Source organism: Salarias fasciatus, chromosome 19 (genome assembly GCF_902148845.1).
Source record: "Salarias fasciatus chromosome 19, fSalaFa1.1, whole genome shotgun sequence".
In the NCBI taxonomy this organism is placed as follows: domain Eukaryota; kingdom Metazoa; phylum Chordata; class Actinopteri; order Blenniiformes; family Blenniidae; genus Salarias; species Salarias fasciatus.
In genome coordinates, this window is record NC_043763.1 from 25,569,204 (window position 1) to 25,592,373 (window position 23,170).

Below are 23,170 nucleotides of genomic sequence, written 5' to 3' on the forward strand. Positions count from 1 at the left end.
CATCTTGCTGTTGGGAGGTTGTTGGTTTGATTTCCCATACACGTTCATATGCCAAAGTGTCCTTGGGCAAGACATTGAACCCTGATCTGCTCCCAGTGGACAGGTTAGTGCCTTGTGGAGTGTGAATGGGTGAATGTGACGATACAGTGTGAAGTGCTTTGGGCTCTGCTGTTGCAGTGTAAAGCGCTGTATAACTGTAGTCCATTTACGTATGAATCTACCCATATTTATAGAGCTATAGTGTCTATAAATGCAATTACTGCACACATGCACACTAATATTAATCATGTCTGAAAATGAGTAAGAAAAAGCAAATTTTATTTGTTCTATTCTATTCTGTCGATATGGAATGTTTCTAGTTGCCCTTTAGCTGCAGCTACAGGTCGCTGGTTTCGTTCATGAAGGAGTAAAATCTAAACAACTTAACTGAAGTTATAATCATTCAAAAACATTAATTCCCCTTTCATCCTCTGATTATTCACTGAATTTGAAAATGGTATGGATTTTAAAATCAGAGGTGTTTCGTAGGCTAACCTTTAATCTTAATCTGGATACCAACCTGTCTATCTATCGTGCCTATATAACTACAGCTCCCATAACCCTTTGCTGCAAGGATACAAACAGGTGTCTTGTAAAAGCATCATGGGAAATGTAGTTTTTAAACGAATCCGTCCATGTTAGCTTCTATCTTCCGCTGCTTGATCGGTGAAAGGTGAAAGAAGAGGTAAATGTGTCCGCGTCGTGTAGATTAATGAGTTAATGTGTTTAGAAGTGGTATAATTCACAGTTTGAGGGAGAATAGGGTGAATGTTTTCCCGGTGAGGGGGCGGGCTCTGCGGCGCGTGGCGCATTTCCGCCCCCTGACGTCACTTCCGGATGTCAATCAGCGGCTCGGTGCGGCGCTGGGACGCAGCAGCACCGCGGGGAAGATGGGGAAGATGTGAAGCGAGTCCCCGGCGACCAGCACCTCTCCTCCGAACAGCGCGACGCTCCCTCCGGGACAGCAGCTCCTCCGGCCCGAAGCGCCTCCGGGCGGCGGACCGCTCCTCGGCTCTCCCCCCGCAGCGGCGGGGCTCCAGCCTCCAGCAGCCATCTTTTGTGAGAGAATGTCCGGGGCGCCGCGGCGGGCCTGCTCGGGCTCCGGCCGGGGCCGGGGCCGGGGCTCGCTGGGCCGGGGCTTCCTGGTGCTCTCCACCGCCCTCCTGCTCTCCGTCGTCGGCGTGCTGTCCGGGCTGGCCGGCCTTGCCGAGGCCAAGGAGTGCGACAAGCCGTGCATGAACGGCCAGTGCAACAACGCCACCGGGAGCTGTGTGTGTTTCCCCGGCTGGGTCGGGGACCAGTGCCAGCACTGCGGAGGACGCTTCAGGTACGTGCGGGAGCACGGCCGCCTCCTCCGGGGGGAGAGCGGCCGCCGCGACCGGAGCCTCTGGAGGCTCCAGCAGAGCTCCGGGTGATGAACCGGGAGATGGAGAAGCAGCAGCAGCAGCAGGGCTCACCTGATGCACCGGGTGGCTACCTGCGCCTGCCCCGGAGCAGGAGCACCGGGGCAGATCCTCAGTTACTGCCCCGGCTCCTGACCTCAGGGGCAGATCCTCAGTACAGGTGCACGTGTGCCAGGCAGGGGCAGGTCAGCTGATGTTCATGATGTTATGAAGCAATAAACATCTTTATGACTGACAGGTCTGCTGCATCAGGAACACACACACACACACACACACACACACACACGGACTTGTAGACTCTAAAGGTCACTTCTTTATTTGCATGCTTGCTGCACAGCAGTGGAGAAGCTCACATCACTCCTCACAATGAAAAGTTCCCCGGTTCAATCCCAGCCTGTGTGCTGTTTGCATGTTCTTCCCGTGCGCCTGCATGTGATGGTGAGCAGACTGTTGGCTCTATCCCTGATTGTCGTGCTTGGACGTGAGCGGCACGGTGGAGCAGCGGTTCACCGGTCCAGGGTTTCTGATGGGTGGAGTTTGCATGTTCTCGCGGTTCCAGGTTGATAGGTGTTGATGGTGGCGTGGCGCTGCTGTCTGCGTTTCCTGAACCCAAACACACGTTAAGCCGTCGGAGCGGCGTTCCCCTCCGGTCCCTGACCCACCTGGCAGCTCCGGTTTCCTCCCAGCGGGGCAAAGAGACGCTCATCAGCTGGACCCGAGTCTGTGTTCATGTTTATGAAGAGTCGGGCTCCGGTCCTGAGACGGACCGACCACCTGTTAACGGTTCGACCCCGAGAGAGAAGAGGTTCAGTCACAGTTCCAGTGACTTGAATGCTCGTCTTGTTTGATTGAAATCCAAATATCTGAGTTTGTTAGATAGTTTTCAAACCAAAGATCGAGTTTAAAAAGACATAAAGTAAAGAGAGACGGTGAATCCAGGCCGCCAGCAAAGAGACTGTCGGTGCCACAAGTTCAAGAAGTTCAGAGAAAACATGAAGAGAAACCAGATATCATCTGTCATGAACTACTTCAATCAAATGAACAATAAACTGTGAGACTGCAGTGGCTGGCTGGCTGGCTGGTGGTCGGAGGGTCTGATGGTGCAGAACGGCGGCCTCGCTTCCCTCGGTCTGTCCCAGGGTCGCTGAGCCCCGCCGGGCATGGAACCACTGAGTAATGCAACTGAGAAGCGTCTCAGAGTGTCTAGAAAAACGCAATTTAAAGCCAGTGCAGTCTTGTTATTATTGTTGTTCAAATCAGTGTCCTCAGTCGCGCTGACAGGGTCTCAGGTTGTAGCAAAAAGTCACTGATTCGTTTGAGAATTTGATGCCTGAAACTTTCAAAAAAGCTGGAACGGAGGAGTTTTATTATTACTGTGTTTATTACTGTCATCCATCCATCAGTCCATTCATCTATCATATTTGAACCAGAACTGATTTCTTTGATCTGATGCTCAGAAATTTGACCACATTGATTCATCCCTGATGTATTGATTTTAAATTCTACTCCTAGAAAGCCAGAAATTATTCTTTATTTAATCCAGAAGAGATTGCGCGGTGGTTGTCTCGAATCACTTGGTAGTTGTCCTCGATCACATTGTGGTGGCCCTCGATCCAGTTATGGCGGCCCTGGATCTCGTTGTCGTCGCCTTCGATCACGTCGTCGTTGCCCCAGGCGCCATTATGTTTTAGTTGCCGTCAGTCACATTGCTTCTGCCCTGGATCCAGTTTTCGTGGCCCTGGATCTCGTGGTGGGTGCCCTGGACCCTGTTGTGGCGGCGGTAAACCTCGACCTGGTAGCGGCTGCCGTGGCTCACATCGCTGTGGAATGGGATCATGGAGCCATCGGAGCTCCGCCTCCTCAGGCGTCCAGAAGTCGGCTCCTGTGGGGGCATCACACAGTTCGTGAGGATCTGCTGGACACCTCAGCACAGTCCTGGGACCGGGGTCTCTGGACCGGGGGTCAGCTTAGATCAGAGCATTCTGCTTCGTTCAGGCTCTTTTTTGTTGAAAACTGATATTTACTCCCGGAGAGTACTTGACGGTAATCTGATTTTGTTCCAGCCTCACGATGAGTCTGCAGCTCGGATTAGGATCGTCTCAGGACTGGGTTCACTTCAGGGTTTCATTTTCAGGATATCTGCAGTTTGAGTCCGTCCAACTGGAGCCAGTGGGAGGTCTTCATGGTCCAGGAGAAGGAAGCCCAGACTAATTTAATGCTGACTTGGTAATTTATTAGTATCGATCACTCAGATGTGGTGTGGAGTTAGCGTTAGCTAAACCGTGAGCGCTCATCACATTCAGGTAAAGTTACAGGATTTAGTGGGAGGAAGATGCTCTATAATCTGGATCTTTGGGGGGGCGGGGGGGGGGTCCTCTGGTCTGAGGCTGTGTTTAGAATAAAGACAACGGCGCCATACAGCGCCGGGCCAGTGCCGGTAAAGAGCTGTTCCTGTGGCAGGCTGGTGCCAGACTGAGGACCAGAACCCTGTGGAACACAGAACCACGGGAGCTGAGGGTTGTTCTGGGACTCCTTGGCGTTCGGCCCAGCTGGACTCTGCTCCTGTTCTTGGTTTCTCCACTGCATTGGTTCTATTCTTTTCCTGCTCACAGCTGATGGGTTCAGGTTTCATGGCTCGCTTCTTCTGCTGTGGCTGTTTCTGAAGCGCCGTAGGAATAAAGGCGAGTTGACGACCTTCCAGTCAGTCTCTTACTGTGAGGTGGCGGTGCTGCCCACTGCTCCACCGTGCCGCTGCTTTCAGGTGAGCGGAGGTTTAGCTTGTGGCGCTGTATTTCCGTGGAGGATGGTGTCCTGGCTGTGAGCCGGTTTTATGGACCCCTCCCTGGTTGGAGCGGTTTGGGTGGAGCGGTGGAAAAACGGCCGATGATGGTGATCAAAGTCCGTCGACTCCTGGAAATATGGTCGTAAAATGAAACCAGGAGATCACAGGAGAGCGCGGACACTGCGCAGCCGCCGACCTTCAACTTTACTCTGCATTCCATTTATTTTCTCTCATCGTTGACTCTGACCTGACGAGGGTGGAGCTCTCAATCCAAGGTTCATGGTTAAAAACATGGAGTGAAACAATGAGCAGGATCTAACTGTGATTTCAAAGAGGAAGCATTTGTGGGATGTGTAACGGCCTATTGCAGAAGCAAAGATGACTTAAAGTAGAGCCATATGAAATCCGTGTTAACGGAATCGCGGAAATGACCAATAAAAACGGAATTGGAATAAAACGCGGAATATTGCGGAATTCGTCCTAATCTGGTCTGAAATTCAGTTTCCGGGAGAAAATGGAACCTTATAGTGCAAAGCAAACATGCCGGGGGGACCGCCCGAGCTGCTGCAACCTGTACGTCGCTTCCACAGCGCTGCTAACATGCTAAAGGTGCGTTCACAACGCCAAATGCTTTCCGCGATTTTGCGTCAAAATACAATTGAAAACAAATGTGAACGCGCGTTCCCGCCGCGACGAGACGCGACGCAACAACACGATGTCCAAGCGAGCTGCTCCCTCCCCTCTCACACGTTCAAGAAAGTTATGAAACTCCACGCTAAGCGCTAAATACAGAGCAGAACAGAACACGGACTTTTATGCCTCAGGGGAAAAGCTTTTTTGTAAATACTGTCAACGTACTGTGGACTGGACTCGCAAAGACGCATGCGACTAATTGAAAAGTATTTCTTTGTTGCAGGACTTTAAACATTAAATGGACTGTTACATCCTATTAAATTGTGGACATTTATTCATTTCCACTTACCAGACACCTTTTTTATGGTAAAAATGAGCATAAAAAACAAAATACCAAATTCAGAAATATTAAAACGGAAAAAACGGAATTTGGGAAAAAGTAAAACGGATTTCATATACCTCTACTTAAAGGCAACGACCCAAATGGTTTTAAAGCCAGATCCAGCTGGGTTCCTGGTCACTGGGTCTAATGTTCTGGAGTTGGGTGATGACTTGGAGTGAAGTGGACTGATCGCGGGTCAGTTCAGGTGTGCGCTCTGCAGCGTGCGTGCGTCATGGCGAGAAGAGAAGGACCGATTCGCTGCACTGTGAGCTGAAGTGGGTCAGTGGCTCGCCTTCACACATGGACTGGCTGGTTCTGGACGTTTCAGAGCGAGATGTCGGCCATAATGAAGAGAGCGTTACATAACTGTAGGGAGATCGTAACGTGTCAGCTCGGCACTAGGGATGCAACGGTACGCGGCAAAATATTGAACCGTTGGGTCCGCTCGGCACGGGACAATTCGCCCTGATGGACCGCGGTTTTTCGGTTCTGTGATTCATTTTCCACAGCGGCTTTTCAGCCCGTCGCTCGTGTGTATGCGCCTGTCCGGACGGATAAAAACCTCTCTCTCTCCGCGGGCTAATGTCCAGCCGCTGCTGTGTTGCTGCTCACGCTGCAGCGCTGCTTAGCGCTGCTTAGCGCTGTTGTTGTTGTTGTTCTTCTTCTACTGTTTTCCGGCAGACTAGGCGCCTCAGGGCACACTGCTGCCTCTCTTGGTGAAGTCCAATATCGCAGCAACAAATAAACCGTTCAACTGTAGCCGAGTCGAAGTGCAGCGATAGCTGCCAGGTCCGCTTGTTATCAGCTTTTTATTTTGAAAAGTCACTCGTCAGTGTTGGCAGTTGTAAGTTGTGGGATTTTTGGCTTGTTCCAAAGTGCCGTTTGGGCTTTTTCTGCTCCCAAACCCAGCTGAGACTTGAAGCTTGTATAATGTATACAAGCAGTCAGGCAATAAGAGGATATTTATTATTTGAAAATACTCTGTTCAGAGTCTGTTATCATGAGAGAAGCGCGTGATATTACACAGGACAGCAGTGACCATGTTATTTGGTAATGTTTACCTTGAAATGCATTTTCTGCTGACAAGAAAAATAAAGGGAGATTTTTGGGAGAAAAAAATAGTTCTCTTTACCCCTACTCGGCACGTTCACTTCCTGTGTTGTTGGCCTTTAGCGAGTCAGTTGAAGTAAATCTGAGCTACCTTGAAGGAGGTCTGTCTGTGACGGAGAGTCGTGAAATCCTCCAGTCCAGTGTGAGCGAGACGGTCCACAGCATCCTGCACCTGACCACCGTGAGACCCCCCGGAGCCCTGCAGCCCCGGGTGTGTGGTGGGGAAAAAGCTTAGCTGCTCCGTCTCCTCCATCACCCCCTGCTGTGGACGGCTGATCACCTCCTCTGCAGCAGGAGCAGACAGGGGGCGTGTCATGTGGCTCCTCCCACCAGGAAACAGACTCGGCAGCATTAAAGCCAAAACAACACTCGGATGTAGTCTCTGGCTACTGTGGATTTAAATCTAGTTGTAGCTGTTAACGCAGCTCTGAAGAGTCGTAAAGGCCGAGCGAGACGGACGTCTTGTCTTCTCTTATCGTCTGATGGTGGAGGAATTCCTTTTTGACTCCAGTAAACATTTTCCAATCCGCCGTTTCTTCTCGCCAGTCCAGCTTGTCGGACTGTTGCGCTCTGAACACTCATGATTCCCATCACAGTTTTTTTTACTCTTGAGCAGTTTTGTTTTTCTGCAGCTCTTCCTTCTGATGGTCAGAGGTGGCGCTCATGAGCTGCAGCAGCGTAGACGCACTCTGTTCCCGTGGTTTCTGTTGGTGGATCCTCATTATAAGACAGTACCTGATTTCTACCAATAATAACCTGACATCCTGACAGTCCTCCATGTTCTGGGTCAGCTGATCGAAGGGTCTCCCAGCGTGTTCTGTCCCCGTCCAGGACCCGGTTTCCAGACCGAAGTGGTCTGGAGTACAGATGTCTTGTTTCAGTGGAGGTTCAGTCTGTGAGGGAGCAGCGAGGTTTGGAGTGGACGGCCGCTGAGAGACGCCGTCCGGAGCGTCTGGTCCTCTGAGAGACGCCGTCGGGAGCACCTGGTCCTCTGAGAGACGCCGTCCGGAGCGTCTGGTCCGCTGAGAGACGCCGTCCGGAGCGCCTGGTCCTCTGAGAGACGTCGTCCAGAGCATCTGGTCCTCTGAGAGACGTCGTCCAGAGCATCTGGTCCTCTGAGAGACGCCGTCCGGACCGTCTGATCCTCTGAGAGACGTCGTCCGGAGCGTCTGGTCCTCTGAGAGACGTCGTCCGGAGCGCCTGGTCCTCTGAGAGACGTCGTCCGGAGCGCCTGGTCCTCTGAGAGACGCCGTCCGGAGCGCCTGGTCCTCTGAGAGACGTCGTCCGGAGCGTCTGGTCCTCTGAGAGACGTCGTCCGGAGCGTCTGGTCCTCTGAGAGACGCCGTCCGGAGCGCCTGGTCCTCTGAGAGACGTCGTCCGGAGCGCCTGGTCCTCTGAGAGACGTCGTCCGGAGCGCCTGGTCCTCTGAGAGACGCCGTCCGGAGCGTCTGGTCCTCTGAGAGACGCCGTCCGGAGCACCTGGTCCTCTGAGAGACGTCGTCCGGAGCACCTGGTCCTCTGAGAGACGTCGTCCGGAGCGTCTGGTCCTCTGAGAGACGTCGTCCGGAGCGTCTGGTCCTCTGAGCGTCTGGTCCTCTGAGAGACGCCGTCCGGAGCACCTGGTCCTCTGAGAGACGTCGTCCGGAGCGTCTGGTCCTCTGAGAGACGTCGTCCGGAGCGCCTGGTCCTCTGAGACGTTGGTCTCCTGGCTGGGGGAGCCGAGCCTCCCTGACGGCCGGGGCTGTTTACAGTCGGTAGTCACAGTGTTGCGGAGTGAAGCTGCCCCGCCATTGGAGAAGCTGAGGGTGGAGCAGGTTCCATCGGCTCCTCTGGTCATGAAGCAGCGTCGGGTTTGGCTCTAAGGCAGCGTCGCCCGCGGCCTTGGACCAGCAGCTGTCCCGTCCCGTCCCCCCCGTCCTGTCACCTCGTCCCGTCCCTCTGGCCGCCTCAGATAATGATTCGCTGCAGTTCCGGTGGTTTTCGGGCTGTTTGGAGCTGAAGTTAGCGTTTAGCTCGCGGCTCTGGAATCATTTCTGATTCTTCATTACAGTTTTACAGACATCGGCTGAGTTTGAACAGCAGTGTTTTCATGATGGCTTCACTTCAAATCGTGACGTTTAGTTCACGTTCTGGAGGAAATGTCGTTTCTCAGGTACCAGAAAGACCGGCTTTTACTGTCGGTATGAGGCTGGTGTCAAATTACAAGCTGGATGCGATTCGTTCAGCCAATGTGGAAGTAAACGGATTGAAAAGACTTCTTTCGATGTGTAAGGATGCCCAGATGGGTCAATGTTCTGTCTGAATGTTGCTGGACGCTTTTCATGTTTGAGTTAAATAACGCGACTGTTGCTACGCTAACCGTTCCTTTTCTCTTTCTCGTTGACGCCGAACGCCGACCCTCACATGAACCTTGGAGACAGACGGACACTCAACGGATTTTTCATTTCAATAACTTGATTAAATATTTGAGCAGTGAAGCTGAAAGCTCTGAGTGCTGAACTGAAGCTAAATGCTAACGGGCTAACGCAGCACAGCTGGGATTCTGTGATTCCGTCAGGCTGAGGCTCAGCTGTTTCTCCCACCGACTACAAATGTAGAGAAGCTGCAGAAACATAATCCGACCCCTCGGCTTCTGCCGCTCGTCATCAATTCAAGGCGAGTCTCGGCGTTCGGTGCGGTGATTCACAGCGTCGTCCGACTGTTTCAGTCGGCGCCGTGCAGAAAGCTGCAGCACGCCGTGGAGCTCGGTGGAAACTCGAGGCCACAGCAGCAAAACACGAGCTGCTTTTAAAATCAGAACCCAGCCAGGAATAACCTGTGGTCCTGTCCTTCTCCCCGCAGGCTGACCGGGCCCTCCGGTTATCTGACCGACGGTCCCGGAAACTACAAGTACAAGACCAAGTGCACCTGGCTCATCCAGGGCCAGTAAGTACCACTCCTGTTCGAATAACCCGAGCTGAACGGCGGCGGCCTCCTGCCCTCCTTTCGCGCTCTCTGATTGGAGGCACAGTGGTTAAATGAGACTGTGAGCGCCGTGCAGCCCCCCCCCCCCCCCCCCGTTATCGCAGCGTCCTGCTCGGTGAGCAGATTTACGGCTGAACCTCGTAAACTCCCGCCGTCCATTAACCGACTCGCGGCTCCGGTTTGTTTTGCTTTTCGCCCTCGTCTGCAGAAACGCCGCCGCGCTCCGTCGGTCCGCTCACGGCGTTATCGGAGCTTTTTATGACACAGCAGACACCGAGGGCCATAAAAGACGCCCATGTGGCGCTTTAGAACGGCGTTGAGTGTTTCTGCCGCGCCGTTTAGTCAATCATTCTCCTGGAAATCTCATCTCGGCTCCCCGGGCGCCGAACCCGGCCGAAAGAGGCCGAAACCTCCAGGAAGGAGAGGAACGCCGCTCGGTCCTCTCTGATCAGAGGTCCAGTAAAACCCACTGGTGGAGGCTGAGAGATGATCCAGATTAATCAATAGTCTGTACCTCTACTGCCCCCGCGGGCCCGGAGGAAACACTGCAGCCCAACAAGGAATTCAACACTTTGAGGACGGAATCTGAAACTGAGAAGTTCTACAGACTAAACCACTGATTATCAAAAGTCTATAAATCCACTAAAATGTTTGAGATTATTAAAAAAAAGAAACTTTTCCCAGCCTGGTTTTTAGCAGAAATAACTCAAAGCTTATTAAATTCTGCTGGTTAGTTCAAAAGAAAGAAGAAGATTGAGGATGTTTTTAGAACTGTGTGATACGGCCGAAGGCTCAGTCCTTCAGTTCTTCACCGTGAGATTTAGAAAAGGATCATATATAATATTTCCCTCTCGTTACTTTCCCCGCATGCTGACTCTGAGCGGTTCCTCGGTTTGTTTCTGGATAGTTTGACGGCTCAGATCACCTCCTGATCTCCTCCCCCTCCTCTCCAGGCCCAACACGGTCCTTCGGTTACGCTTCAACCACTTCGCCACCGAGTGCAGCTGGGACCACCTGTACGTTTACGACGGAGACTCCATCTACGCCCCCCTGCTGGCGGCCTTCAGGTATGGCCGGCTCCGCCCCGTCTCACACCTGGGGGGGGGGGGGGGGGTTCCTCAGAGGTCCCAGACTAACGGCGTCTTTCTGCAGCGGTCTGATTGTTCCGGAGCGGTACGGGAACGAGACGGTTCCCGAGGTGGTCTCCCAGTCCGGCTTCGCCCTGCTGCACTTCTTCAGCGACGCCGCCTACAACCTGACCGGCTTCAACATTTCGTACAGGTGAGGCGAGCGGCACCGCGGCCCGGGGGGGGGGTTCGTCACGCCGTGGTGGGAGCTGACGAGTCGACGTGGTGCTGGGGTCAGTAGTGGGACGTGTTCCGAGTGTGGAGGTTCCTCTGGATCAGCCTGGTGGCAGCAGAGTCCAGCCCGACCCGCCTCACAGGCCTCGCTCAGTCAGCACGCACACACACACACACACACACACACACACACACACACACACACACACACACACACACTGGATCTTTTGCCTTCAGCTGTTTTCTCATTAGAAATTAAACTGAAAATAGAGACCTTCCTTGAATATCTTCATATAAACATGATATCGACGTCTGTCTCTTTGGACTCTGTTCTTAATCACAGTTTGTGTGACTGTAGTTGTAGCATCGTGTTGTTGTAGTTGTGACATTGTGTGTCTTTAGTGGTGACATTGTAGCTGTAGTTGTAACATTGTGTCACTGTAGGTGTGATGTTGCTGTAGTTGTGTCATTGTGTATTTGTAGTTGTAACGTTAAAGCTTTAGTTGTAATGTGTGTTTGCAATTGTGATTTTGCTGTAGTTGTAACATTGTAACTGTGATGTTGTGTGACTGTAGTTGTAATGTTGTGTAGGTGTAGCTGTGATGTGTGGCTGTAGTTTAATTTCTTTTTGGTGTTATGACATTGCATATGTGTGACCTTGTATATCTGTAACGTGTAATTGTAACGTTGTGTAGCTGTAGTGTTGTGTGTTGCTCCTGCAGGGTTTAATTGTGGGTCGGCTGAGGTACGGTCAATAAGACACCCGTCATTTTCACTGACAGTCTGATCATGTGACCCGGATGGGAGGCCTCACTTTAATGAGAACACTGTAAAAAACTGCAGCTGCTGGTCACCTGGACCACCTGAGACACCTGGACCACCTGAGACACCTGGACCACCTGGACCACCTGAGACACCTGGACCACCTGGACCACCTGAGACACCTGGACCACCTGAGACACCTGGACCACCTGGACCACCTGAGACACCTGGACCACCTGGACCACCTGAGACACCTGGACCACCTGAGACACCTGGACCACCTGGACCACCTGAGACACCTGGACCACCTGGACCACCTGAGACACCTGAGACACCTGGACCACCTGGACCACCTGAGACACCTGGACCACCTGGACCACCTGGACCACCTGAGACACCTGGACCACCTGAGACACCTGGACCACCTGGACCACCTGGACCACCTGGACCACCTGAGACACCTGGACCACCTGAGACACCTGGACCACCTGGACCACCTGAGACACCTGGACCACCTGAGACACCTGGACCACCTGAGACACCTGGACCACCTGGACCACCTGAGACACCTGGACCACCTGGACCACCTGAGACACCTGGACACCTGGACCACCTGAGACACCTGGACCACCTGGACCACCTGAGACACCTGGACCACCTGGACCACCTGAGACACCTGGACACCTGGACCACCTGAGACACCTGGACCACCTGGACCACCTGGACCACCTGAGACACCTGGACCACCTGACACACCTGGACCACCTGGACCCCTGGACCACCTGAGACACCTGGACCACCTGGACCACCTGAGACACCTGGACACCTGGACACATCAAGCGGGGCCGCCTGGAGGAGGATCCAGATTATTGCTCAGCAGCTAAACCAGGACCCAGGACTACAGTCAGAGGTCATTGCAAAGGTCACTCTAGTAGTTATTGGAATAAAAAGTAACTTTTTAAAACACTAGTTTTTAAAGTAGCTTCAGGAATGTCAGTACTTTACAGTAGAGACCCTTCACTGCAGGAGACGGACTGATGTGAACAGTCAGCAGTGCCGTCAGTTAGAAGCAGAAGGAATCTTTAAGAGTCCAGAAACACGCAGACGACACTTTGATCATGTTTCTGTTCGTGATGGAAGAAACATCGAAGTGAACCAGAGGAAACCAGGCGGGGTTTTAGAGTGAGCCCGCCCCCTGGAAACATCTGCAAAGGGCACAATGGACGCCCGCTTCGCCGCCCCGTCGCCGTGGCAACGGGATTGAAGCCAAGTCGAGACAAACAGAGAGGGATGAAAGCCCCCCCTCCCCCACCCCCCCTAGATGCCCCCGGACCTCCCGGTGTGTGAGCTGAGCCGAGCTGGAGGTGCAGGAACATCAAACCGCGAGGAGAAGCAGCGCCGGCGTCTTCGTCTTCGTCTTCGTCTTCGTCTTCAGGGACCAGGATCCTCCAGCGTCTCACCCTGTCGGATAACAACCTGCTGTCTTCCTCCAGTTCACCACAGACTGTGGATCAAAGACTGGTTTTCGTTTTCACCTGAACCACGCAGGAACCTGAAAAGTCTGCAAATCCAGTCTGATCGGTGTTTAGTCTTTCTGATCGCACTTTAAGACGGAATAAAATAGTTTCTGTATGGAAATAGGTCCAGGTTTTGATGAGATTATACAGCAGTGTGTGTGTCTCTGAGTGTGTGTGTCGTGTTGGTGTGTGTTTCAGTGTGTGTGTGTCGGTGTCGACTGTCCCTCAGAGCTCAGGCTCCGGGTCTGACTGAGTCCTGTTCTCTGGAGGCAGAAACAGGAAGTGAGGAGTTGTTTTCTTCCTGTCCTCAGCCTCAGCAGCGTCTTCTCTCCGCCACTGACTGGTTCCTCGGTTTAGGGGAGAGAAGTGTGTGTTTGTCCCTCCGGCCCGGAGGCGTCCAGGCGTCCAGGCGTCTGTCTCTTCTGAGACGCCGGACGCTGAATGGAGACGAGCCGTTTGGCGTGGAGAGCGTCTGATCCCAGCTTCACTGCTGCGCTCGCCGTCCGCTCTCCGTGTTTCTGAACGGTCCTGTTTCCACAGCAGGAGTCTGGTCTCACCCTCCATGTTCAGTTTGCAGGTTCAGATCCCACTGCCATGTGCCCCTGAGCAAGGCGCCTCATGCTGAACCCTTGGGGTCGCAGCAGGACGTGTTGAGAGCTTCCTGCAGCCGGTTTAAGTGTCCTCTCTGTCTCCGCTCGTGTCTCTCAGGGTCAACACGTGTCCCAACAACTGCTCGGGCCGCGGCGAGTGCCGCCTGTCCAACTCCTCCTCCGTCGAGTGCGAGTGCGACGCCGGCTGGAAGGGCGAGGCCTGCGACGTGCCGTACTGCCTGGCCAACTGCGGCTACCCGGAGCGGGGGCGCTGCCAGGGCAAGGCCTGCGTCTGCAAGGCCGGCTGGCAAGGTGGGCGGAGTCTCCACACACACACCTCTACACACACACCTCTACACACACACCTCTACACACACACGTCCACCAAGGCGTCTCTCCAGACGACGGCTCCTCCGCTGCGTCTTCAGTGAAGCGGCGGTCGCCGTGCAGAGCGGTTTGAGAACGGCGTGATTTAAATCTGAGGAGCGGTTTGGGTGAAGATCTGAGTCACCAGCAGCCGTGTGTGTGTGTGTTTGTGTGTGTGTGTTTTGACTCATCGGAAGAGAGAAGTTCAGCAAAATGTCAAAAGCAAACACAACTGTGGAAAATATTTCAAATGAGGAACATATACACACACACACACACACACACACACACACTTTGAGTCACCAGTTAAAACCACATGCAGCGCTGGACTCAACCCGGTGGTTTTCTCTGTGTGAGGCCGGAGAGCTCGCCACTGCACGCTGTGTGTTAATGTCGGGTCTGATTGGAGCGCATCGATTCGTTTTTCCAGTGGTTAAAGTGAACGAGCTGAAGGAGAAGAAATCCTGAAGCAGGCTGAAGCTCGATGCAGCAGGAGAGACTCATTAACCTCATGAAAGGTCAAAGGTCACTGCTAATGCCTGGAATCTCCACAGAGAGAAACTCAGGAGCATCTTTCCCCTCAGTGTTGAGTGTTTGTTGGGTTTCTGGTTTGATTGTCATCGTTCCTCCACCGCTGAACCTCAAACCACAACTTTAAAGCCTTGAACCTTCCATCCCGTGTCTGGGCAGCGGCGGTGCCTGGGCCCGGCGGCGGTGCCTGGGCCCGGCGGCGGTGCCTGGGCCCGGCGGCGGTGCCTGGGCCCGGCGGCGGTGCCTGGGCCCGGCGGCGGTGGAGCGCTCAGCACCGCCGGGTGAGCCGAGCAGAGACAGACGGCGTTTGGTGGAGCCGCCCTTCCCTTCGCAGCAGCGTCGCTACAGGAACGCCGAGGCGGCGACGGTTTTACGAGTGGAAAAGCCGGCGAGCCGAGCAGGTCGGAGGAGAACGGCCACCAGGGGGCAGAATGGCGCTTCCTGTCCTGGCACGCCGCCGCCGCCTCCTGCAGCCGTCGCCACCCGCCTCCATCTCTGCTGCTGATCGATTTCTCTGATTGGTTGATAAACGCTTCGTTCCAGAAGACCGACCGAACGCCTGGAATCGGCCGTGGCGTGCGGCGTGTCCTGCTGGACGGAGGACGGGAAAAGAGCAATCGCTTCTTCTTCCTGTTTGTTTCTCTTCCCTTCATTCAGGAGGGAATCCGGTTTATTGTTCGTCTCATAAAGAGGGGAAGCAGCAAGGCCGCCGCTCTGATCGTTTCCTGAAAAACCTTTAAAACTACAAACACTCCGTCTCGCTTCACTCCGGCTTCCAGCTGCTCCAGCTGTTGAACCTGAGCTCTGTTTTGATGGAGCTGCTCCAAAACTACCAGATTAACGTACCTCAGCCACTGATCAGGATCTCATTGTTCTCCACTCTCCTCCGCTCGTTGGTCCGGTTTTACATCACTTTAAATATTTGTGAGTTTGTCGTTCGTGTGTCTGTATTTTGAAGTTGAACATTGAAACATTCCCACGTCAATTTTTTGAATTTGAATGTTACAGCCGACCTGATCTGTAATAAATCTGTCCCCGTCCCCCACCAGGTCCAGACTGCTCCGTCTCGGTGCCGGCCAACGCCTCCTTCTGGAGCCGGGAGGAGTACCCGGACGCCGGGCTGGCCCGGGCCTCCCACAAGGCGGTGGTGGAGCAGGGCGTCATGTGGGTGGTCGGAGGCTACGTCTTCAACGCCTCCGACTACCACATGGTCAAAGCGTAAGTGATCCAGTTCAGGACGGCCCGTCTGCGGAACGGCGCCGGCTCCGGAGTCGTTCTGTGGAAATGTCTTCACTTGTCCTCTACGGTTTTCCTTTTGTCATGTTGTGAAGCGTAAATCTGAAGGTTGTTCCAGAACCGGTCAGCTGGTCCGACTGGTCATACTGCTCCATTATTTACTGTCACCTACCCTCCGCGACCACTAGGTGTCTCTGTGTGACAGCAGAAAGTCGCTACAGCGTTAAATAGAACAAAAAAAAAAAAAAGCTTCATTCCTGCTGAATCGCTGAGACGAAATGAGCGACAGACGGACAGAAGCTTCTGGAAGGACGATCAGCACCACTCGCCTTTCCTGCCGGTCACCGTTTCTGTTCTTTTGTTCTCCAGGTACAACCTCAGCAGGAGAGCCTGGCTGACCCTTGACCCCTCCGTCAACACGGTCACGCCCCGGTACGGCCACTCGCTGGCTCTGCATGAGGTGAGCAGCAGGATGGGGGGGGGGGGTCTCTAAATATAAAATAGTTTCTCTAAATATAAAAAGATGAGCCAACTTGTCTCAAAAAACCACACAAAACCGTGATGATGCTGCTTCGTGTGCTCCGACTCAACTTATTCCTTTAACGTCTCCTAAGCGAGCTCCAGATCTCCGTGTTGAAGGAAAGACGTTCTTTTCTCCGGTCAGCAGTGTCACGTTAGCCCGACTGTGGCTAATGCAGCTAGCATTCTGTGGAAGTACGAGCGTTGTTTGTTTAACCAGCCTTGAGGTTGGTACTGATTCGATCTCAAGAGGCCACAGTCCAGACCTGCAGGTGGAGCAGGAGCTCAGACTGGATCACATCCTCTTCATCACTGCTTTCATCAGCCGTTTTCACTCCTTCATACACTCAGCTGTGTTGACGTCGCTCTTCCATTTACTGTAAACCACGTTAAAACAGCGAATGCTAATCTATCTAAGAGAAGCAGCAGTGAAATCCTGACAGAGATCCGTTCCTCTTTCTCACCCGCCGTCTGGAGCTCTTCTCTCTGCGGGTTTTGACGAGCTGCAGAGGAGCAGCAGCTTCCTCAGGAGCTGCAGGTGGAATAATAAACCTCAGAAACACGTCGAAGGTGCAGAAACGAGCCGAATCCATCCCGGTCTGTGACTGTGGGCGTGCAGCCCGAACCCGAGACTCTGATAGACGAATCCGACTCAGAATCATGAGTTAGTCTGGGATGATACTGCAGAGCCTCCTGGAGTGCAGAAACAAAAACGTCGGGTTTGTCTCCTCTTACCTTAAACACGCAGAGCTTCATTTACTGCTGTACTGACGAACTGAAGCAAGGCACAGAGACTGAACACTGAGCTCAGTAAACGTCGACAGCCGCTCCTCCAGAGAACCATCCAGAGCAGGGGTGTTCAACCTGTGGCTCTGGAGCCACATGTGGCTCTTCAGTCCCTCTGCAGCGGCTCCATGAAGCCTTCACAGCCCGAGACCTGAATAAACATTTAACCTATTTTTAAATTATTATACGATTCGTGACTCTTGGTTCAAAAGGGGGTTCTGGGCCTGTGACCGGGTGCTGGAGGTCATGTGACCCGGGTGCTGGAGGTCATGTGACCCAGCTGCTGGAGGTCATCTGGTCCGGTCTAAGCCGGTCTGCCCGCCTCACGCTCCCTCCGCTCTCCTCCAGGGAAAGATCTACATGTACGGCGGGAAGATCGACTCCACGGGGAACGTGTCCAGCCAGCTCTGGGTCTTCCACATCCAGAACCAGACCTGGGTCCTGCTGAGTCCCCGGGTCAAGGAGCAGTACGCCGTGGTGGGGCACTCCGCCCACATGGTGCCCCCCCTGCAGGAGGGGGGCGGCGCCGTCATGCTGGTGCTGTTCGGGCACTGTCCTCTGTACGGCTACGTCAGCCACGTGCAGGAGTACAACCTGGGTAGGTGGAGGGGTCAGGGGTCGGCCGGTCCGGGGGGGGTCAGGGGTCGGCCGGTCCGGGGGGGGTCAGGGGGTCGGCCGGGTCCGGGGGGGGTCAGGGGGGTCGGCTGGTCCGGGGGGGGTCAGGGGTCGGCCGGTGCGCGGGGGGGAGGGGTTAGATGACTAATAATCCTCAGATCTTTATTTTCCTCCTCCTGCAGCTCCTCTTCCTCCTCTTCCTCATCCTCTTCTCCACTGTCCTCCCCAGTGTCGGTGTCTCTGTTTGAACCCCTGCAGCGCTGCCTGGTCATCATGTGACCTCTGACCTGTGTCTGCTTGTCGTTTCCCAGCCAAGAACTCGTGGAGCGTGGTTTCCACGGACGGCGCTCTGGTGCAGGGCGGCTACGGCCACAGCAGCGTGTTCGATCCCGGGACCAGGGCCATCTACATCCACGGAGGCTACAAGGCCTTCAGCGCCAACAAGTACGGCCTGGCGGGCGACCTGTACAAGCTGGACGTGGACAAGAGGAAGTGGTGAGCGCGCACTTCCTGTTCCGCCACACCTGAACCTTTCTGCTCTGACTCTGACGGTTCCCTCTGCGGCCGGCAGGACGGTGCTGAGAGACAGCGGCTTCTTCCGGTACCTCCACACGGCGGTGATCGTCAGCGGCAGCATGCTGGTGTTTGGAGGGAACACGCACAACGACACGTCCATGAGCCACGGCGCCAAGTGCTTCTCCTCCGACTTTCTGGCCTACAGCCTGGGTCAGTCACGCTCTCCCACGGTCCCTGGTCTGTGTTGCATGTTCTCCCTGAGCATAGCGGAGCTCCCTCCCATCTCGGACAGTAGACTGTTAAACAGAAGACATCGTTTCTCATAACCTCTTTCATGTGTTCATACTGGATAAAAACACATGTACACAGAAAGCAATCCCACCTCCTGCCACCAGAGGGCAGTCCTGCCTTTATTTTCACATCAACAGAGAAGCAGCAGCTCAGTCTTAAAAAGTCCTTTAAAAGAGAATCTCTCCGCTTTAAACACAACTGAAGAACAAAATCATTCAGTTGATTCACAGAAGACTGAAGAACCTTCTGTGGCGCGTTCAGGCGCCGAAGCGATGGCGGGAAAACGTAAGAGGCTCCCGGCTCGCCGTCCGTCGTCTCTGCTCCTGACAGCAGGTGTTAAAAAGACGCACAGAAGAGAGTGAATGTGGTTGAACGGCGTTCACAGGAAAGATTCTAATGTCTGTTTTACACTCAAGGAAGTGGGTCACCAGGTAACAGGGAACCCAGTCAATCTGAAACACCGGCTGATTTATTTCTCTTTATTCCATCTTTTGTGGGGTAACTCAGGCGGGAATCCCAGGGTTTTTGTGTGAGAGCCTGGAGAAGACGTGTAACTTGTCTTGTTCTCTCACTCTGGTGGAGACGCTGCGATTTCATGGTAGTTTATTAGATTATTGACGGAATCTTGTTTTGTTTTTATTAACTACACAGAGGAGAAAGATAAAGTGTCAGGCTGGTTCTGGTGTCAGTCGATACTCCATCCTGTGGAGTCGGCGTGGATCCATCCTGAATTCATCCGGCTGCCGTCCTCCTCCCCCCTCGCAGTCACTCCAGTTAAAGCTCTCTGGCGTGTGTCCTGATGGCAGCTCGCTCGGCGGCGGCGGAACTCATCCTCATTTTGCTAACTGCCTGTAAACAGCCTTGTAAACGGAGCTGGCTTCGCTCTGCGGTGCTGTCACGAGCTGCTCATTACCGGGAGGAGAGGCTCCCCCGAGGCCGCCGGCGGCCCCGGCACATCCCCGGGACACGCCGCTCCTCCGCGCCATTACCCGCATGACTGACAGGAAGCCAGATTACAGCCTCCTCCGTCGCTCTGCAGCCAGTTTGTTGGTGAGAAATGCAGATCCTGACTGGAAGGAGTCCCTCGTCTGTCGGTCTGTTCATCTCCCTCCATCATGAAACCACTGCACCTGGAAAATTCCTCAACGTTTCCAGCAGAGTGGAAATACGTGAGCGAAGCCGTCACGTTGAAAACGTTCAGTGTTTTCCAGACTCAGAGTCGAGCTGATTTTAGCTGTTTGGTTCGTGTTTGTGAAAGTTTACAGGCGTCGTTCACCACTGATGGAAAGCTTTAGGTTAAAAACTGCGATGGGAGCATGTTTCACAGATCAGCTAATGCTGCTGGCTAAACATGTAGCTATCAGCTAATGCTAACCAGGTAGCCTCTAGCCATTGCCAAGCAGGTTCAAACCAGCAAAGATAACCATCTAAAAAATAATATAAACTGTGTTCAAACACATTGTCCTAAACTTTTTATTGGAATTTCTTCCTTCTCCTCTTCTTTATTCTCTACTTCTTCTTCAACTCCTTCTTCTTCTTCTTCTTCTCCTTCTTCTTCTTCTTCCCACATGATTTTGTAATTGTGCAGAGTGCAGCTGAACCCCCCGCCCCGCTTTCTCTCCTCTTAATCATCCTCTTCCTCCTCCCCCTCTTCCTCTTCTTCCGCTCCTCCTTATGTAATGTTGTAATTGGACAGATCGACCCCCCACCCCCCCACCCAGCAGCTGTGGGGTCTGTCAGTTGCCCCCTCTCGGGGTAATTGTCTGGTAATCACAGTGGAGACGGCCTCGTGTGGAGGACTAATTGTCCCTCCTTAACAACGTGAACCCAATTAGAGCGGAGGATTTAGGGCCGTCCGGTCCGACACTGCTGGGAGCTGTAATCAATCTGCACACCGGGGGCCGTTTCCAGGCCACGGCAGCCCCCAGCAGGGCCAGCAGGGGGCAGTGTGGACCTGTGGATCAGCGCTGGGCTCTGTCTGACGGTTGTGTTTTGCTGATGTTAGAGTTTAAACAGCAGACGTCGCCTCCCAAACACACGATTCTTCACATCAGCTTCCAGTGAATCGACGTTCTCTCACCTGGCCGGAGAACCCAGAGACCGGATCCTGGTTCGAGGAGCTCTGGTTTATGGAATCACGTCCGCCGACCGAGTTCAGGTCCGACGCCGTCTGTAGACAGGCAGCGAGGAGAGCTGGGAGGAGCCTTTAGGCTCCGATGGACAGGAAGTGAAGGAGGCGTGTCTCTGTCTACTGCTGAGGTTTGATGAGAGACCCGGTCAGCGGTTTGACCTCTTGACCTCTCTTCTCTCTGCAGCCTGTGACGAGTGGACGGTTCTTCCTCGACCGGATCTCTTCCACGACATCAACCGATTCGGACACTCGGCGGTCTTCAGCGACGGGTAACCCTCCTCCTCCTCCCTCCTCTTCCTCCTCCCTCTCCTCCTCTTCCTCTTCCTCTTCCTCTAAATCTTGGATGATTCCCTCGGGGAATTAAAGTAATGTGAACGTGAGTCTTGCTGCAGTCAGACATGCTCGCTGCAGATCTGCCTCACGTGTGAACCGGAGCTGATTCCTCTGCTCGCCGCACATTTCTTACATTACATTAGTTTTTCTGCTTCTTTTATTCATGACCACATGTTTCCTGAACTTTCCGTAAACCCCACGTCTTCTTCAGCAGGAAGGAAAATACATTCGAATAAACACAAGAGGAAGATTTCAAGCTGAAACTGATGATGGCTCATATCGAATGCTTTCACATCTGGTTTGGTTTCTATCAGTTTTATGACAAAAACAATGAATTAAAATCATTGATTACGTTTTCCCCCCAGTTTTTAAATTGTTAAGGAAGTTTCACACAGTGTGATTTCCAAAACTCCTACACCTCCAACAGTCCCTGAATGCATCGAAAAGGCTGAACTTTGGTTGGTCTTGTTGTTTTGATCTGTTTACGTGACGCCAGCTCGAAAAGCCACTGAAATGCAGCTTTTGGAAAACACTCCGTCTCCGTCTCCATGGAAACAAACCTCGTGCCGTCCAAACGCCGAACTTTCCCAAAACGAAAACGGAACAACGATTTTCTCTTGAAACGATGTTGAGTAAATGCAACCTAAATGCTGCTTTTCATGCCGTTAAATCTGATATTTGCTCATCGACAAGGCTTGAAAGGCAGTGAAAAAGACTGATTTCATTCCTGTTTTTTGTGAAAAATGTCTTCAATCATGACGGAAACAGTAGTTTAATGAATAGAATCCGTGAACTGATGGTTGCAGTGAGACTCGGGTCTGATCGGCTCTCGGCTGCAGTGTTGAGGCTGAAGCTTTCTGTTCTCTCCGGTCGGAGTTTGTTGATTTGAGGATGAAACCGTCCGTCTGACTCCACGGTGAAAACCCGTCAGTCTGACGGAAAGCGAGCAGGACGAGTGACGAGAAGCCTTTTCATGGCGGGGAATCGATGGAGACGGGAGGCTGAAAACGCTGAGTCGTGCTTCAGTGTAATGTGCAGCGCCAGCAGAGCGAGACGCCTTCAGATTAAACCCTCCGTCCTGCTGTAGCGTCAGATATTAACACCGATCGGCTCTCTGCTCCACTGAATCCTCCACTTCGGTTCGCTCCTGATGGGAGTCAGAGGACGACGCCGCAGGTTGACTTTCAGATCAGATCTGGATTATATCTCACATTTCACCGTTTATTTAAATTTGATTCTCTTTTAAAAAAATGTAAGATGTTTTATAAATATCATGAAACATGAATGTTTATTGCCACTTTTCCAATAAACTTTATGATTTTATAATTTGATGCTAAACACTGTAAAGTGTGGAGACTTGGTTATGCTCTGTCGTCTGGAGGACGATGGATTGAGTTTTGTTGAAGTGTTCGGCGGCCGAGCAGCTGATGCGTCTGCACGAGACTGAACGCCCGGTCTGTGACACGTAGCAGCGAGCTTAGCATTGTTAAAGTGATTTCCCATGATGCACCCTGGTGTTGATGAGAGAAGACGTGGGTCAGGAGGCGTCTGTCAGCGTCTGTCTCTGGTCCCGGTCCTCGTCTCATGTCTTCAGGCTGTGGACGTGACTGTTTGAACCAGACAGACGTTTGTTTTTATCAAACTGTGTGAAATCCTGGCCGTCCATCACCAACACAGCGTGTTGACTGTGAGGAGCCCCCCCAAACCCCCCCCCCCCCCCCCCCACCCCCCCCACCCCCACCCCGGAGCTCGGATCAGCAGATCGTCCGTCTCATTTCTCACTCCGGCTGTCTGTTTGAAGGATCCGTCTTCTTCACTCTTGTCAACAGAAAGAAAATTACAACTGGATTTCAACAAAATGAAACAAACTGATGTTCAGAGAAACTCCGGCTGCTGTTTGAAGTTCCGCTGCGTCGTTGCTGCAGCTGAAAGAGAGAGGGGGGAAAAAAAACTTTATTAAAGGAAACAAATGATTCCTGAACAGAACAGTGAGGCTGCTGAGCCGCCGACTGCAGACACTCAGTACCTGCAGAGCCTCGGGACCCTTCAGACCCCCTAGAGCCATCCAGAACCCTCCAGAACCCTTCTGACCCTTCAGACCCTCTGGAACCACCCAGAATCCTCCAGACCCTCCAGAACCATTCTGAACTCTGTGTCAGTCCAGCAGCCACATTCCTCCTGGTTCCATCCTCAGAAGGTCGGACCGGTAAAACGAGTCCAGTCTCAACATCAACCCAGTTTCCACCAAACCTTCTGCTGTGAGCTCCAGCTGTTGCATTGTGGGTGTTTTTCCAGACTGGTCTGACGGCGAGGTTTGATACCATCCAGGGATCAGGTCCCTTCACTCCAGGCGGAGTTCAGCC

At 53.1% G+C, this 23,170-nt stretch overlaps 1 protein-coding gene across 1 annotated transcript in view; it reads left to right on the forward strand.

The window, feature by feature from the left end:
* Positions 1 to 891: 891 nt before the first annotated feature.
* atrn (attractin) overlaps positions 892 to 23,170 on the forward strand; it is a 76,974-nt gene continuing 54,695 nt past the window's right edge. The window contains exons 1-11 of the mRNA XM_030116390.1: positions 892 to 1,366; positions 9,191 to 9,274; positions 10,267 to 10,380; positions 10,466 to 10,594; positions 13,602 to 13,795; positions 15,430 to 15,598; positions 15,986 to 16,076; positions 17,270 to 17,519; positions 17,848 to 18,031; positions 18,108 to 18,262; positions 20,659 to 20,743. Coding sequence (XP_029972250.1) covers positions 1,107 to 1,366; positions 9,191 to 9,274; positions 10,267 to 10,380; positions 10,466 to 10,594; positions 13,602 to 13,795; positions 15,430 to 15,598; positions 15,986 to 16,076; positions 17,270 to 17,519; positions 17,848 to 18,031; positions 18,108 to 18,262; positions 20,659 to 20,743 — 1,715 coding nt within the window. The 5' untranslated portion in view covers positions 892 to 1,106. The remainder of the gene's footprint in view (positions 1,367 to 9,190; positions 9,275 to 10,266; positions 10,381 to 10,465; positions 10,595 to 13,601; positions 13,796 to 15,429; positions 15,599 to 15,985; positions 16,077 to 17,269; positions 17,520 to 17,847; positions 18,032 to 18,107; positions 18,263 to 20,658; positions 20,744 to 23,170) is intronic.